This window comes from Mesoplodon mirus, assembly GCF_964341445.2.
Source record: "Mesoplodon mirus genome assembly, chromosome: 4".
NCBI classification, from domain to species: Eukaryota; Metazoa; Chordata; class Mammalia; order Artiodactyla; family Ziphiidae; genus Mesoplodon; species Mesoplodon mirus.
In genome coordinates, this window is record NC_138979.1 from 160,193,645 (window position 1) to 160,206,453 (window position 12,809).

The window sequence follows — 12,809 nt, forward strand, 5'->3', positions numbered from 1 at the left end:
TTCTGTCTCTAGATATTTTTCTCATAGAAGAGATTCCTATATTAAGTGGGAGATTTGTATAGTCTGACTCCTAAGATTCCTGGTAATTCTAAAATATTATGACTCTGTAAGTCCACATGTTTAAAATGAAGGTATTTGGGGGGGGAAATGAATATGATAATAACTTATCTGAATGTTCTGAAAACTGTTATTCATGAAAAGCTTTTTAGAAACTCAATACTGATCTTGTAAATCTATAGACGATTATGAGAAGTATGGTACTCAAAGGGAGGGCATGGAGTTTTTCTGTGTGTTCAGGATTAAGAGGTAATGTATAACAGAAAATATTTCTTGACTGAGAATTTTCCAGGAATATGCCCCAATCCACCCCATTTCCTACTGATCATTCTTTTCTTCGTTATTTTAATTTTAGCTGAAGGAGGGCTTAAGGAACACAGAGCAGAAACATCAGGAGACTCTTAGGAGATTAGAACGCAGGTTTTTGGAAGAAAAGGTACAGCATATTTGCATTAATAAATAAATATATTGTGTACTAGAACGACTTAAGTATATTTATATGTATTCTGAGACATCAGCTTTTCATTTGGTATCTTATTAGAAGATTATCTTTTTCCCCCCTCTTAGTTAGAGACTCTTGAAATCCTCAAGAGAGATTGTCATCTGACCAAGGCTTCAGGACACATCCCCCACCCCAGCTTGGTGTCTCCTGGCAGAACTAAATCTCCATGTACCACTTTTTGTAGGGGAGATGGGATTAGAGAGGTTGCTCTGATACACATGAGGGTCTTCCCTTCGTCAAGCCAACTAAGGATATTAATAAAAGGGGCTCAGGACTTCCCTGGTGGCACCGTGGTGTAGAATCCGCCTGCCAGTGCAGGGGACACAGGTTCGAGCCCTGGTCCAGGAAGATCCCACATGCCGTGGAGCAACTAAGCCTGTGCGCCACAACTACTGAGCCTGCGCTCTAAAGCCCGTGAGCCACAACTACTGAAGCCCGTGCGCCTAGAGCCCGTGCTCCGCAACAAGAGAAGCCACCGCAGTGAGAAGCCCGCGCACCGCAACAAAGAGTAGCCCCTGTGTGTGCAGCAACGAAGACCCAAAGCAGCTATAAATAAATAAATAAATAAAAAGGGGGCTCAAAAATGTTCCTTAGCACATCACAAACTTCCACATTTCTCTGTGCTTCTAAAGTTAACTCTCAGAGTCCCCCTGGTTTTTCTTTAATTCTTTTAATATTTTCTTTAATTTTTCATCCTTAGGAAAGAAATGAATAATTTTTTTCACAAATCGGTGGGAATGTAGGGAAGTGAGACTGAGGCAAATAAGTACTCATATCAGGTTTATATAAAAGGATTTGCTTTAAAAGTGGCTCTAGGTTTCCAGTTTGTGTATTGAATAACCTGGGAGTGGGGCAGGAGCAGTATCTAGATGCTTTCCCTCTCAGGCACTTCCTGGCACTGTTAGGAATGGAAGTGCTCAGGACTGGGCTGCTCTCAGCTGCCTCTTTCCTCACTCCACCCTACACTTGATCTCTCTCCTACTTGGTCTAACATTCCACAAACAAGTGTTAGAAGTGCTTGGTCAGTTTACAGATTACTTGAATGACAGTGCTTATATAAATAGGATTTTTATGTCTGGAAGTAGGTGGCTGCTGGCCTTTCCCTCATAATTGCAAGATGGTTAGTTAATGCAGCTCTGAGAGTCATCTCTCTTAGGGCGGGAAGAAGGGAGGCTCCATCTGTATCTGTCCCTTTTATCTGGAAACCATAAAACTTTCCCCAGAAGCTCCTAGCAGATTTCTTCTTACATCTCTCTGATTGTCCAGAACCATGTTATAATGGACGCCAGGGAAAAGGGGTGTTTTGTTTCTCCAGCCACTGGTGGAAGCTGGGAAGGAAAAAGGAGGATGGGAATGAGTGTTGGGTTGTCCAGCCACAGCACTGTCTGCCTTACCATGTGAGGTACAGACTTCATAGTTAGATACAAACTCCTATACTGGTTTGAGCCCCAGTGCTGCTGGTCCATGGCAGTGGGCTTTCTAGTAAGCCCTGTTCATTCATCTCATACCTCAGCATGTTCCACCTGATCATATAAAGGACTTCCCTCAGGTTATTAGTATTTTGTTGTGTTTTCCCATTTAATCCTTTCTGTTCCTTGAACCACCAAACCCTTCCCCACCTGCATATTTTTGTACTTGCTATTCTCTCTTCCTGAAATGTTCTTATTGCAGTTCTGGCTTATTCTCATTCTTCAGAGCTCAAATGTCATCCCCTCAAAGAGATAATCCCTAAACCCAATCTAAAATTACCTCCCTCGGTTACTATCTATTTCATTACCCCATTTATTTCATTTATAGCATTTATCACAGTCTATTAATTCTCTTATTTGTTTACTTGCTGGGAGGCTGTATAGCATCAAATTGCCTGCGTATGAATCCCTGCTCTGCCATTTACTAGCTATATGATTTTGGACAAGTCACTAACCTTTCTCTCAGTTTCCTCAGTCCTTGTCTTTGGGGACAATAATAGTACCTAATTCATAGGTATCTAATTACATTGTTGTGAGAAGTAAATAATACATGTGTAGAACCATGCCTGGCACATAGTAAATGCTCAATGCATTTTAATTATTATTATTGTTTGGATCTCATCCTAGAATATAAGCTCCATGAGAACAGGAACCTTATCTGTTATGTTCACCACAGCATCTCTAGTATCTAAAAAATCTGGTACACTATTAGTACTCAATAGGAATTTGTTGAATGAATGAATAAATGATTCTCATCACATTGTATTTAACAGAAATTTCTCCCAGCTCTGCTTTCCAGGTCTGATGTGGAATTTTTTTTCTATTTATATGTCATTTTGCTTTTTTAATGGTGAAATTGGGAAGTACCCTAAAGTCCCTGTGTTCACCCTATACTCTTTGCTGGCTCCTCCATTGATACTTGGAGTACTTCACATCAGGTCATGTGGACAGGAGTATTTTATTTGACATTATAAAATAAATACTTAACTTTTTATGTGTAAAATTTGTTGTTAGAAATATAACCATATTAAAACAGCCTATTTTCTTTTTTAGCACCGACTAGAAAAAGAGGCTGAGAAGAAGATAATAATGCTGGCAGACAGAGCCCACCATGAAGCTGTTGTGTAGGAGATCGCTGCCTCTTCTTTCTTTCTAATAGCCTCTCTTACCTCTTTGCTAGTCTTTTTTGTTCTTATCATGTTTTCTACCCCCTTCTCTCTTGGCTTGCTTTCTTCCAATTTTCTGGTTTACTTTCCTTCACTGTTTCTTTCTCTCTGTGTACCCACCCCTTTTCCATCCACCCTTTTTGTAGCAGCATAGTGTGGAGAAAAGAACCTGGGCTTCAAAGTTACACTTTGGTTCTCAACATGTATACTAACTGACTATAAGAAGACTTCTTAACTTTTTTGAAATTAAATTTCTTCATCTAAAAATGGTGTTAATAATGGCAACTGTGCACAGTTGTCCTGAGGTATATTAGTGAAAGTAACACTAAACTGCACTGTGTTAATAAACTAAGTCTCAGTCGTTTATTTCTAATCTCATGTGGGTCTGACAGCTCTACTCCAGGGGTGATTCAGGAACCTGGGCTGCTTCCATCTTGTTCTTCATGTCCAGTCACATGTACAAAGAGAGAGCATGGGAGACTCATACCTGCCCTTAATTGCCTTGGACTGGAAGTAACACGTCCCTTTTCACTTTCCTGTTGGTGAGAACTTAGTTCTCAAGATCCCCACCTAACTATTGAGTACCCACCATAAGCTAAATAAGTGCTGGTCATTATTATTTTTTAAAATTATTGATTATTATTATTATTTTTTGATTGCCCCATGCAGCTTGCGGGATCTTAGTTCCCTGACGAGGGATTGAACCCGGGTGGACCACGTCAGTGAAATTGCCAAGTCCTAACCACTGGACCACCAGGGAATTCCGGATGATCATTATTATTAATGTTAGGGGATATAGCAGTCATTGTTCTAGTTTGGTAATATTTAAAACTTAGGTCTATGTTTTGGGATCTTATATCTATCTATTTCAGGCAATTGAACAATGCTGGAAGAGCTGTTTTTAAAGAGAATATTTATCTCCAGAAAGCTCTCGCATACCACCTGAAGGAAGCTGATGCTCTACAAAAAAACTCTCAGAAGTTGCAAGAGACAGAGACTTTTCTTTTACAGCAAAAGGTTCATTTAGATTTTGTTTCCTTTTCTGTAAAGATTGGGTTGGTGAATACTAAGAATTGAGTATAGTAGTGATACATAAGGACAATAGGACAATTTTTCTTCTGTCTGGATGGTGTATTTTTCTTATCTGAAAAGTTAATTACTGAATGACTTATAAGAAACTTTAGACTTGGCTTTATAAAGAATACATCCGAAACATAAATATAACTCCTGTCCTCTACTACCTTAGTATTCATTTTACTTTGCTTAGAGTTGGTTTCTGAATCACTTAGGAACTGTGACAACAATGGTTTCCCCATGTAAGGTGTATTCTCTCCCTAAAGGAAGTCTGGAGGTAAGCAATCCAGAGCTGGAATGGTAGTGCTACAAATTCGGCAGACACTCGGGCTCCTCAACTTTGTTCTGCAATATATGGCTTATCTCCTCAGAGTCACCTCATGGCCCCCAGCAGCTGCTGGAGCTCTAACAACAGGACAGAAGAAGGACAGGAAGGAAAACAGCATGCCCCTCCCTTTAGAGCTCTTCCTGGAAGTCCTATACAAATTTCTACTCACAGCTCTTCCATCAGAGCTTAGTCACGTGGCTTTGCTGAACACAAGGGAAACTGGGAATTTTCAGCTGGGCTTACTACCTTTCTGAATAAATTGGGGTTTTATTACGAAGGAGGAAACGGAAAATGGACACTAGGATAGGCAACTAGCAGACTGCCACAGTTTGCAGTATATAGTTGTTAAATTACTGTTTTACTGTACAGTCTTATTGATTTTGGAATATTTTTTTGATAATATAAAATATTGAACTTTTCATAATTTTAGAGGAAGGAAAGTTTCTTAATTAGCAAAATTTGTGGCCTTCCTAAGTCCAGACAGGGACTCTTGATGTTTCTTATTCTTTATGCACAGAATAGCAAAATATCGCCATTGCAACCTGGCCTCAAACTCAAATCTCACGAAATAATGGATATTAGTGAGGAACTTTTAAGTTTTGAAATTAATTTTAAAAAAAACTCTCACCTCTCTCATCTTTCTGTTTTAGGAAATCAATGATCTGTTGGTTAAGGAAAAGATAACGCAGCTTACCCAGCAGAGATTACAAATCCAAACTCTTCAGAAGAAGGCAGTAAGCCTGGAGACTGCCCTGAGTTGTATGACCAAAGAGTTTGAGACTGAAGTTTTAAAACTGCAGCAGCAGGCAATGGTAGAGAACCAAGCGGGTCGGATTGAAATTTTCAAGCTGCAGCGTCTTCTTCAGATGAAGGACAAGGAAATGAATCGAGTAAAGAAGCTGGCCAAGAACATACTAGATGAAAGAACAGAAGTGGAAAGATTCTTTTTAGATGCTCTACACCAAGTAAAGCAACAGATCCTATTTAGCAGAAAGCATTATAAACAGGTAGCACAAGCTGCTTTCAATTTTAAAATGAGAGAGGCGTGTGCAGGAAGAACAGAATATCCCCAAATCCGAACATTTGATGGCAGAGAGCACAGCACCAACAGTGTGAACCAGGATCTTACGGAGGCCGATAAATGGTACTAATAATTGCTTTAGTATTCTGCCTTTGTACTGCTCTTCTTGTGCCCTTTAGAGAAATAAAAACCCTGAAAAGTTCAGTTTGGTAATATCTAAGTATTGACTAGATTACTCAGTAAGTTACTTGAGGAGAGGAACTGTCTTACTCAGCTTTGTAACCCCTATGCTTAGCATACTGTGTGGGGCTTAGTAGGTATTCTTAGTAGATGTCCCCCCTTTTTTGTGTGACAGAGACTTGTTAAAGGGATTATTTGTTCCATTTTGAATGTCATTGTAATATCTTTTAACATGTTCCTTTATTTTGTTTCCTATAAATTTGTTATAAAGGTTTGATTAGATTCAGGTTAAACATTTTTGATAAACATACTTTTCACAAATATTTTGTAATGTTCCCTTTACTATTCTGAGATGAAATTCATAGGTAGCAATATCTAATCAAACCTATAATTTAAAAAATCAATATAACAATTCTTTGCAGCAACTCTTTGTTGTACAGAACTGTCCTATGGATTGGAGGTCACGCGGTAGTGCCCCCTCCATCATTGTATTAACCAAAAGAGTCCCCACAAGGCTTTAAAATACACTAGAGATCTACTGCCACCATGATAAAGGTGGTAGAATGATTGAGACATTTGTAGACTATGTACAGTTGTTGTTTCCTGTTAGCATTTTAATCTGTTTGAATACTTTCCTCCCTATAAACCATGGATTAAATTATAGTGCATTTTAAAGATTATTCTGAAAAAATTGTTTTATATCCCAACACGATTAGATTCTTCAAAGGCCTTAAGAAACTTAAAACGACTCCTTACTACTATGACTTAACATCTTATTGAGAGGGCTTCCAAATGTGTTTTCTGTTTTAAATTATTTTTTAATAGTCTAATATGTAGGTTCTTTTAAATTGTATAGCTGTTGGGAAGGTTGGACATGGCCAATGACTCTTCTTCAAAAATGTCCATACTATAGTTTTTTTACCTTCTTGCCATATTCAGAAGTCTGTTAATAACACTATTACTATTATTCTATTATAATAATAGTTATTATAATAACTATTACCAAGAGATTCACTTTATTTTTTTATTTAATAAGTCAAGCAAGTTGAGTCCCCACCATACATAAGGCAGTTTCTTTTACATTTTTAAAAATCTACTGTATACTAAGTGGTCTATAAGTTTTCAGAGGACGGTACATAAAATGATTCTCCACATTGTTGTTACAGAAACTGGACACTTCCCAATTCTGCCTCATGAGCAACTTATCACTTTAATCCTAGTGTTCAATAGGATTTCTGCCAGGAAGGCAGAAATTGTAGTTAAAATATTACATTATCTGCTTAAGAGGCAGATGGGGGAAGGACAATTAAAGTATATGGTGATTATAAGGCAAAACCTAAACTTAATACTAACCCAACTGATGTATATGAAAAAATATTTCTTACATTATACATCAGTACTCTATCTACATGTCAGCCAACTTTTGTAAATAGCAAGTAGACTATGGATCCTTTGGAAAAGTTATGGTATAGATAAATACCTTCCTGGAAGGCTTAGCTGCCTCTTAAGCAGATAATGATACATACAAAGACAAAAGGTACAAGAAAAAAAACAGTTTTGTTTGATGAAATTATTTGGAGGTAAGAAATAGACTAGATAAGTTACATGTTATTTTATACAGTTACCTCTTATCACTCTATTTTTTTTTTTTTTTTTTTTTTTTTTTTTTTTTTTTGCGGTATGCGGGCCTCTCACTGTTGTGGCCTCTCCCGTTGCGGAGCACAGGCTCCGGATGCGCAGGCTCAGCGGCCATGGCTCACGGGCCCAGCCGCTCCGCGGCATATGGGATCCTCCCGGACCGGGGCACGAACCCGTATCCCCTGCATCGGCAGGCGGACTCTCAACCACTGTGCCACCAGGGAGGCCCAATCACTCTATTTTCACAGCAAAATATCTAATACTACAGACTTGCTAAAAAGGAATTTATCAATAATTTCACCAAACAACTGTTTTTTTCTTGTACCTTTTGTCCTCGTATTATCTGGATACATAATATTGCATTACAACTTTCTTTTTTGCTTATTTGCTTAATGTTTGAGTACAGATTTTTTTCATGTTAGAGTTTTTCTTATTTTCAGTTTCATGACTATATAACACTTCAAATTGGCTACCATGTTAATGTGCTTTTCAAATTTATGATTTTGTAATGGACATGGTTTGCTTTGTCGTCATTCCATTTGGAAACCTCATAATATTCAACGATTTAGAAATTTTCTCATGTTTACATATTTTATATTTTTTAAAAAGAAGAGATGCTTACTTTGACCATTTTTTTTTCATTTTTTTCTTTGAAATTCTTTAGGACAGATATTCAAGGAAATATGGACATTGGAGATTTGACCTGGGAGCAGAAAGAGAAAGTCTTGAGGTTGCTCTTTGCAAAAATGAATGGCTTTGTTCCTAGGTAACTCCCTATTTCAGTAGTGAAATACCAATTTGCTATCAAACCTAGAGGCCATATAGGAAAAGTGAACATATTCTTACTTAGAATTAAGGGAATGGGAAAGGACCAGAAAATATCAATATAAAAGGGTCATACTGCTTAGCTACTGCAAGTCCCAGAGATAAAGAATGGGAGATGTGTAAGTGAGCACAAAAATGAAAGAGGTATTAGAGTTAAAGGGGAAAGAAAATCGATTAATCTTAGGTGTTTAAGGTAATGCTTCCTGAGAAGGTATAACATTGTTCAGCTGAATGAGTGGTAACTAAAGAGAAGCATAACAATTGTTAAGATTGTATTGGTCTGCAAAGATAAGTAAATTATTTTAAAGCTGATTATTAATCAAGGGGATCTCTAATACCAAGAAAAAGACCTGGAAAGGAAAACAGAAATCCACAGGTACTCCAAATAATTATTTTTAATGATTAGTTTCACTCTCTTTCTTCATTATGTTTTATCAGTGACTATAACCCTGGTTATAGTCACTTTATAGTAACTATAAAGTGGCTAAAATAAATCAACCACTTACTGATTGCTTGTTAAATGCTTGGCACCATTGTATTGTGGGGATTCAAAAGAATCAAGGGACATTGCCTTTGATCTCAAAAAGCTTACAATTTGGTTGCCCAAATAAAACCAAGCATAACAAGGAAAAAAATTAGGTGGCACAATAATGTAAAGATGGAATTCAGACAATATGTCAGTGGGCTAGAGTAGTCAGGGAAGATTGAAAGAGGGTGACTCTGTGGGGTGCCTTGTAGGATAGTGGTAGAGCAGGAGGGCACATCAGGCAAGGGGTAGACAGCCTAAGAAAAAGCCCAGAGTTAGGAATGGGTGTAGGGTATTTAGGCAACATTGAGGAGAAACTGCCTGTCTTGAGGAAATTTGGTGATGCTAGAGAGTAATTACTAATTAGAAATAAGGTTTAACCTATAGATTGAATTATGATGAGCCTTAAAAACCATGCAGAAAATCCTGAGCTTTTGTAGATTCTAGAGTAATGTAACATCGTTTTCTTCTCTGCCTTAAAGGAATACAAAGAGCAAGAAGCCAGACTCATACTCTCTCACTGCAAGGGTTCACAGGTCATTGTTCTCAGAGCTGACCTTAACCTAACACAGTGACATGTATGATGGATTGGAGGACAGAAATAGAGTTGGGACCAACAGAAGCTGCTGCACTGCTCTGGGCACGCAGCCGTGAGGGGTTTAGGCAAGAGTGAGGGCAGTCGGAATAAAGGGGAGAAACTGAGAGAAAGTAAGGAAGGAGAAACAGGACTTGGTGATAAAGGACAAAAGGAATAAAGAAAAGGAGTAAATGTTTAAGATTTTTAAGCTTAAGAAATGAAGGAATGGTGGTATGAAAGGCAAATGAAAAATCGGGAAAGCCAGTGTGAGGGAAATGTTTAAATTTTATTTAATCCATCCGCTAATTCATTTAACATATACATACTGAGTGCCAACTATTTACTGAGGATATAGTGTTGAGCAAATAAAGACATCATGCTTGATTTCAGGGAGTTTTTGGTCTACATGGAAGAAAAACATTGTTCAAATCATCACACAAATAAAAAATACAACTATGACATAGGTTCAAAGGAGTGGTATACAGTGGTAAGAGAGCCTAGATTAGGGGAATCTGACCTAATTGAGGAGATCAGGAAAGTCTCTGAGGAAGCAGAAGCTTGAGCTGATCTCTAAAGGTAAGTAGGAACAAAAGCGGGTGGAAAAAACATTCTAGGCAGAAGAAATACAAGTAGTATTTTCAGTGCTGTACTGGAGATGTGGCAACATATTGGAGTGAAAACCACTTAAGGCATTTGCAAAGAGTGATTGGAGTACACACGAGAGTTTAGGAAGGGAGATTGGAGCATGTTTAGTGAAAATTGGTAGTTGAGTTTAGGGAAGTGGATGAAGATACAGGAATAAAGGGGCTGAGACTAGAACCTTTAGGAATAACCACAATTAAAATAAACAGGAGAATAAAAAAAGAGTACAACCAAAAGAGAAGAGTTTAAAGAATTATAGGCTGAATGGAAGATGGGGGATTTTGAAATGGCTTTTGCGTCTCTGGTAGACTTTCAAAGAGTTTAATTGAAGAGGTAGGGGTAGGATCCAGACTGTAGGCACTGAATGTCCGTCTCCTTGTGAGTTGGTATTTCTGTACCCCAGGAAATACAGCCAGAGTACCAGGCCTCAAGTTCCACACTGTGTTGTTTTCAACACTTGGAGAAACAAAGGAATTTGGGTGAAATCTTTCACACCAAATCAGTGAACTTGAACTGGCCACAATGGGATGATGTCTAAGCCTGTTGGATGAAAAAAAGATAAGATAGGAATAGGATGGTGACATGTTGAGATGAAATGAGAAAGCTCAAACCAGCGGGGGAGGAATTAGATGATAAAAGGTCTTCCAAGGCAAGTGGAGTAATTAGGAAGTTGGTAAGAGTTCACGGTTGTATATGATTGTGAATCCAACAATACAATATTTTTCTTTGTGATTGAACGAACTCAAAGGAGTATAACCAATAAACTGCACTCTTTAGTGCATCAACAATCACTCTGGCTATATCTCAGGCACTAGAAGTATCTAAGGTACTTTTTTTCATGCATTATTTTTGGACTATTTAATATAGCCAGATTTTGAATGGGGTTATGCTGCTTTCATATGCACCTAATTGAGGACAAGTTTTAGGAGTGGGGTGTGTCTTTCTCTGCTGGCAAATCAACCTACTATACTTTTTGTAACTCTGTTAATCTCACTTTCAAATTAGAATGTTGAATGAATGATGTTGATTTCCTGGTTTTGTTTTTTTTTTTTAGATTGAAAGCAGATTTATTCAGGGTGATACACACTCAATAGACAGAATGTGAGCCATCTCAGAGGGCAAGAGGGCCTATTTTTCTGTTCTTAAACTAGAATTTCCAAAGTGTAAGAAAAAATTTTCATACTGGGTCTATCTAAATTGGTAACTTTCCTGTGTTTTGAGATTCTTTTTGTGGGAAGGGAATTTTTTGGCCTTGCTTTTGGTCAGTACTCTGGTTCAACCTTGCCTATCACCATTAATAGCTGTTTATTATTATTATTATTAATATTTTGGCTGCATTGGGTCTTCGTTGCTGCGCGTGAGCTTTCTCTAGTTGTGGCGAACAGAGGCTACTCTTCGTTGCGGTGTGCAGGCCTCTCATTGTGGTGGCTTCTCTTGTTGTGGAGCACAGGCTCTAGGCACGTGGGCTTCAGTAGTTGTGGCACGTGGGCTCAGTAGCTGTGGCACACAGGCTTAGTTGCTCTGCGGCATGTGGGATCTTCCTGGACCAGGGCTCGAACCCGTGTCCCCTGCATTGGCAGGCTGATTCTTAACCACTGTGCCACGAGGGAAGCCCTTAATAGCTATTTTATGAGTATCATCATGATTATATTCAAAAATATTTCCATTTCTTAAGTTCAACAGGTCTCAACTTTAAGAGAATGTAAGTTTAAATTAACTTGCCTAATATTATACTGCCTCTATGTGTGTATGAAAGCTCATTTTTGAAAATAAGAAGCCCATCCAACTGAAGCATTTCCCTTTAGCAGTTTTATATTTATTATTATTTTTTAATTTCTATTATTTATTTTTGGCTGCGTTGGGTCTTCGTTGCTGCGTGCTGGCTTTCTCTAGCTGTGGTGAGCGGGGGCTACTCTTTGTTGTGGTGCACGGGCTTCTCCTTGCAGTGACTTCTCTTGTTGCGGAGCATGGGCTTCAGTAGTTGCAGCATGTGGGCTCAGTAGTTCTGGCATGCGGGCTCTAGAGCACAGGCTCAGTAGTTGTGGCCATGGGCTTTGTTGCTCCGCAGAATGTGGGATCTTCCCAGACCAGGGATCGAACCTGTGTCCCCTGCATTGGCAGGTGGATTCTTATCCACTGCACCACCAGGGAAGTCCTATATTTGTTTATTTATTATTATTATTATTTTTTTCCTTTAGCAGTTTTAAAGTGTAGTTGAAATACAGGGCATGTGGAGACACTGCCTCATTGTTAACTTATACCCACTACAGGAAATACAGCCAGAGTTCTAGACCTCCAGTTCCAGACTATATTGGTCCTGATGATGAAACAACAAAGGAGTTTGGGTAAGCTCTCTTGACAAAGCAATGAACATGAGCCTGATCACAGTGGTGGTTGTAGACATCTTATACATACTAGAATTGAGTGAGAATAACATAACAAGTATATTGTTCTGAACAAAGTTCCATGTGTGTGGTTGTTGACAAGTCTTGCTTTGTCATTACTGTAGGGATGAAAGGAAGCTTCAAGATCAAACCTTCATCACCCAGCAAGTGCCAATCTTAGACTCTACTGGTGAACTGGTGATACCCAATATTCAGAAAGGATCACAAGAGTCTGACATAGTAAGGAGTCTGTAATCTAACCAAACAATATACATAATTGTTCCCCTTCCTCATGCAGCTTCTTCTAAGTCACAGTTCTTTTCTCTACTAGCCAGGAGCTCTCAGGGATCAGTGAAATGAGTAATAACATTAGTGTGAGATTGTGGACATTTTAATAAACAATATCCACACTAAGGAAGG

The 12,809-nt window shown here is 38.4% G+C and overlaps 1 protein-coding gene across 8 annotated transcripts in view; it reads left to right on the top strand.

The window, feature by feature from the left end:
• BBOF1 (basal body orientation factor 1) overlaps window positions 1-12,809 on the top strand; it is a gene marked incomplete at its 3' end in the record, with an annotated part of 39,803 nt that overhangs the window by 22,251 nt on the left and 4,743 nt on the right. For 2 of the 8 annotated variants that reach the window (XM_082619478.1, XM_082619475.1), the window contains exons 5-12: window positions 413-493; window positions 3,082-3,152; window positions 4,067-4,211; window positions 5,247-5,740; window positions 8,100-8,201; window positions 11,681-11,707; window positions 12,276-12,350; window positions 12,515-12,644. In XM_082619478.1, coding sequence (XP_082475604.1) covers window positions 413-493; window positions 3,082-3,152; window positions 4,067-4,211; window positions 5,247-5,740; window positions 8,100-8,201; window positions 11,681-11,707; window positions 12,276-12,350; window positions 12,515-12,644 — 1,125 coding nt within the window. Of the gene's footprint in view, window positions 1-412; window positions 494-3,081; window positions 3,153-4,066; window positions 4,212-5,246; window positions 5,741-8,099; window positions 8,202-11,059; window positions 11,573-11,680; window positions 11,708-12,275; window positions 12,352-12,514; window positions 12,645-12,809 lie in introns of those variants that run through there. The other 6 variants (XM_082619476.1, XM_082619477.1, XR_014293938.1 and 3 more) reach the window with 5 other exon arrangements.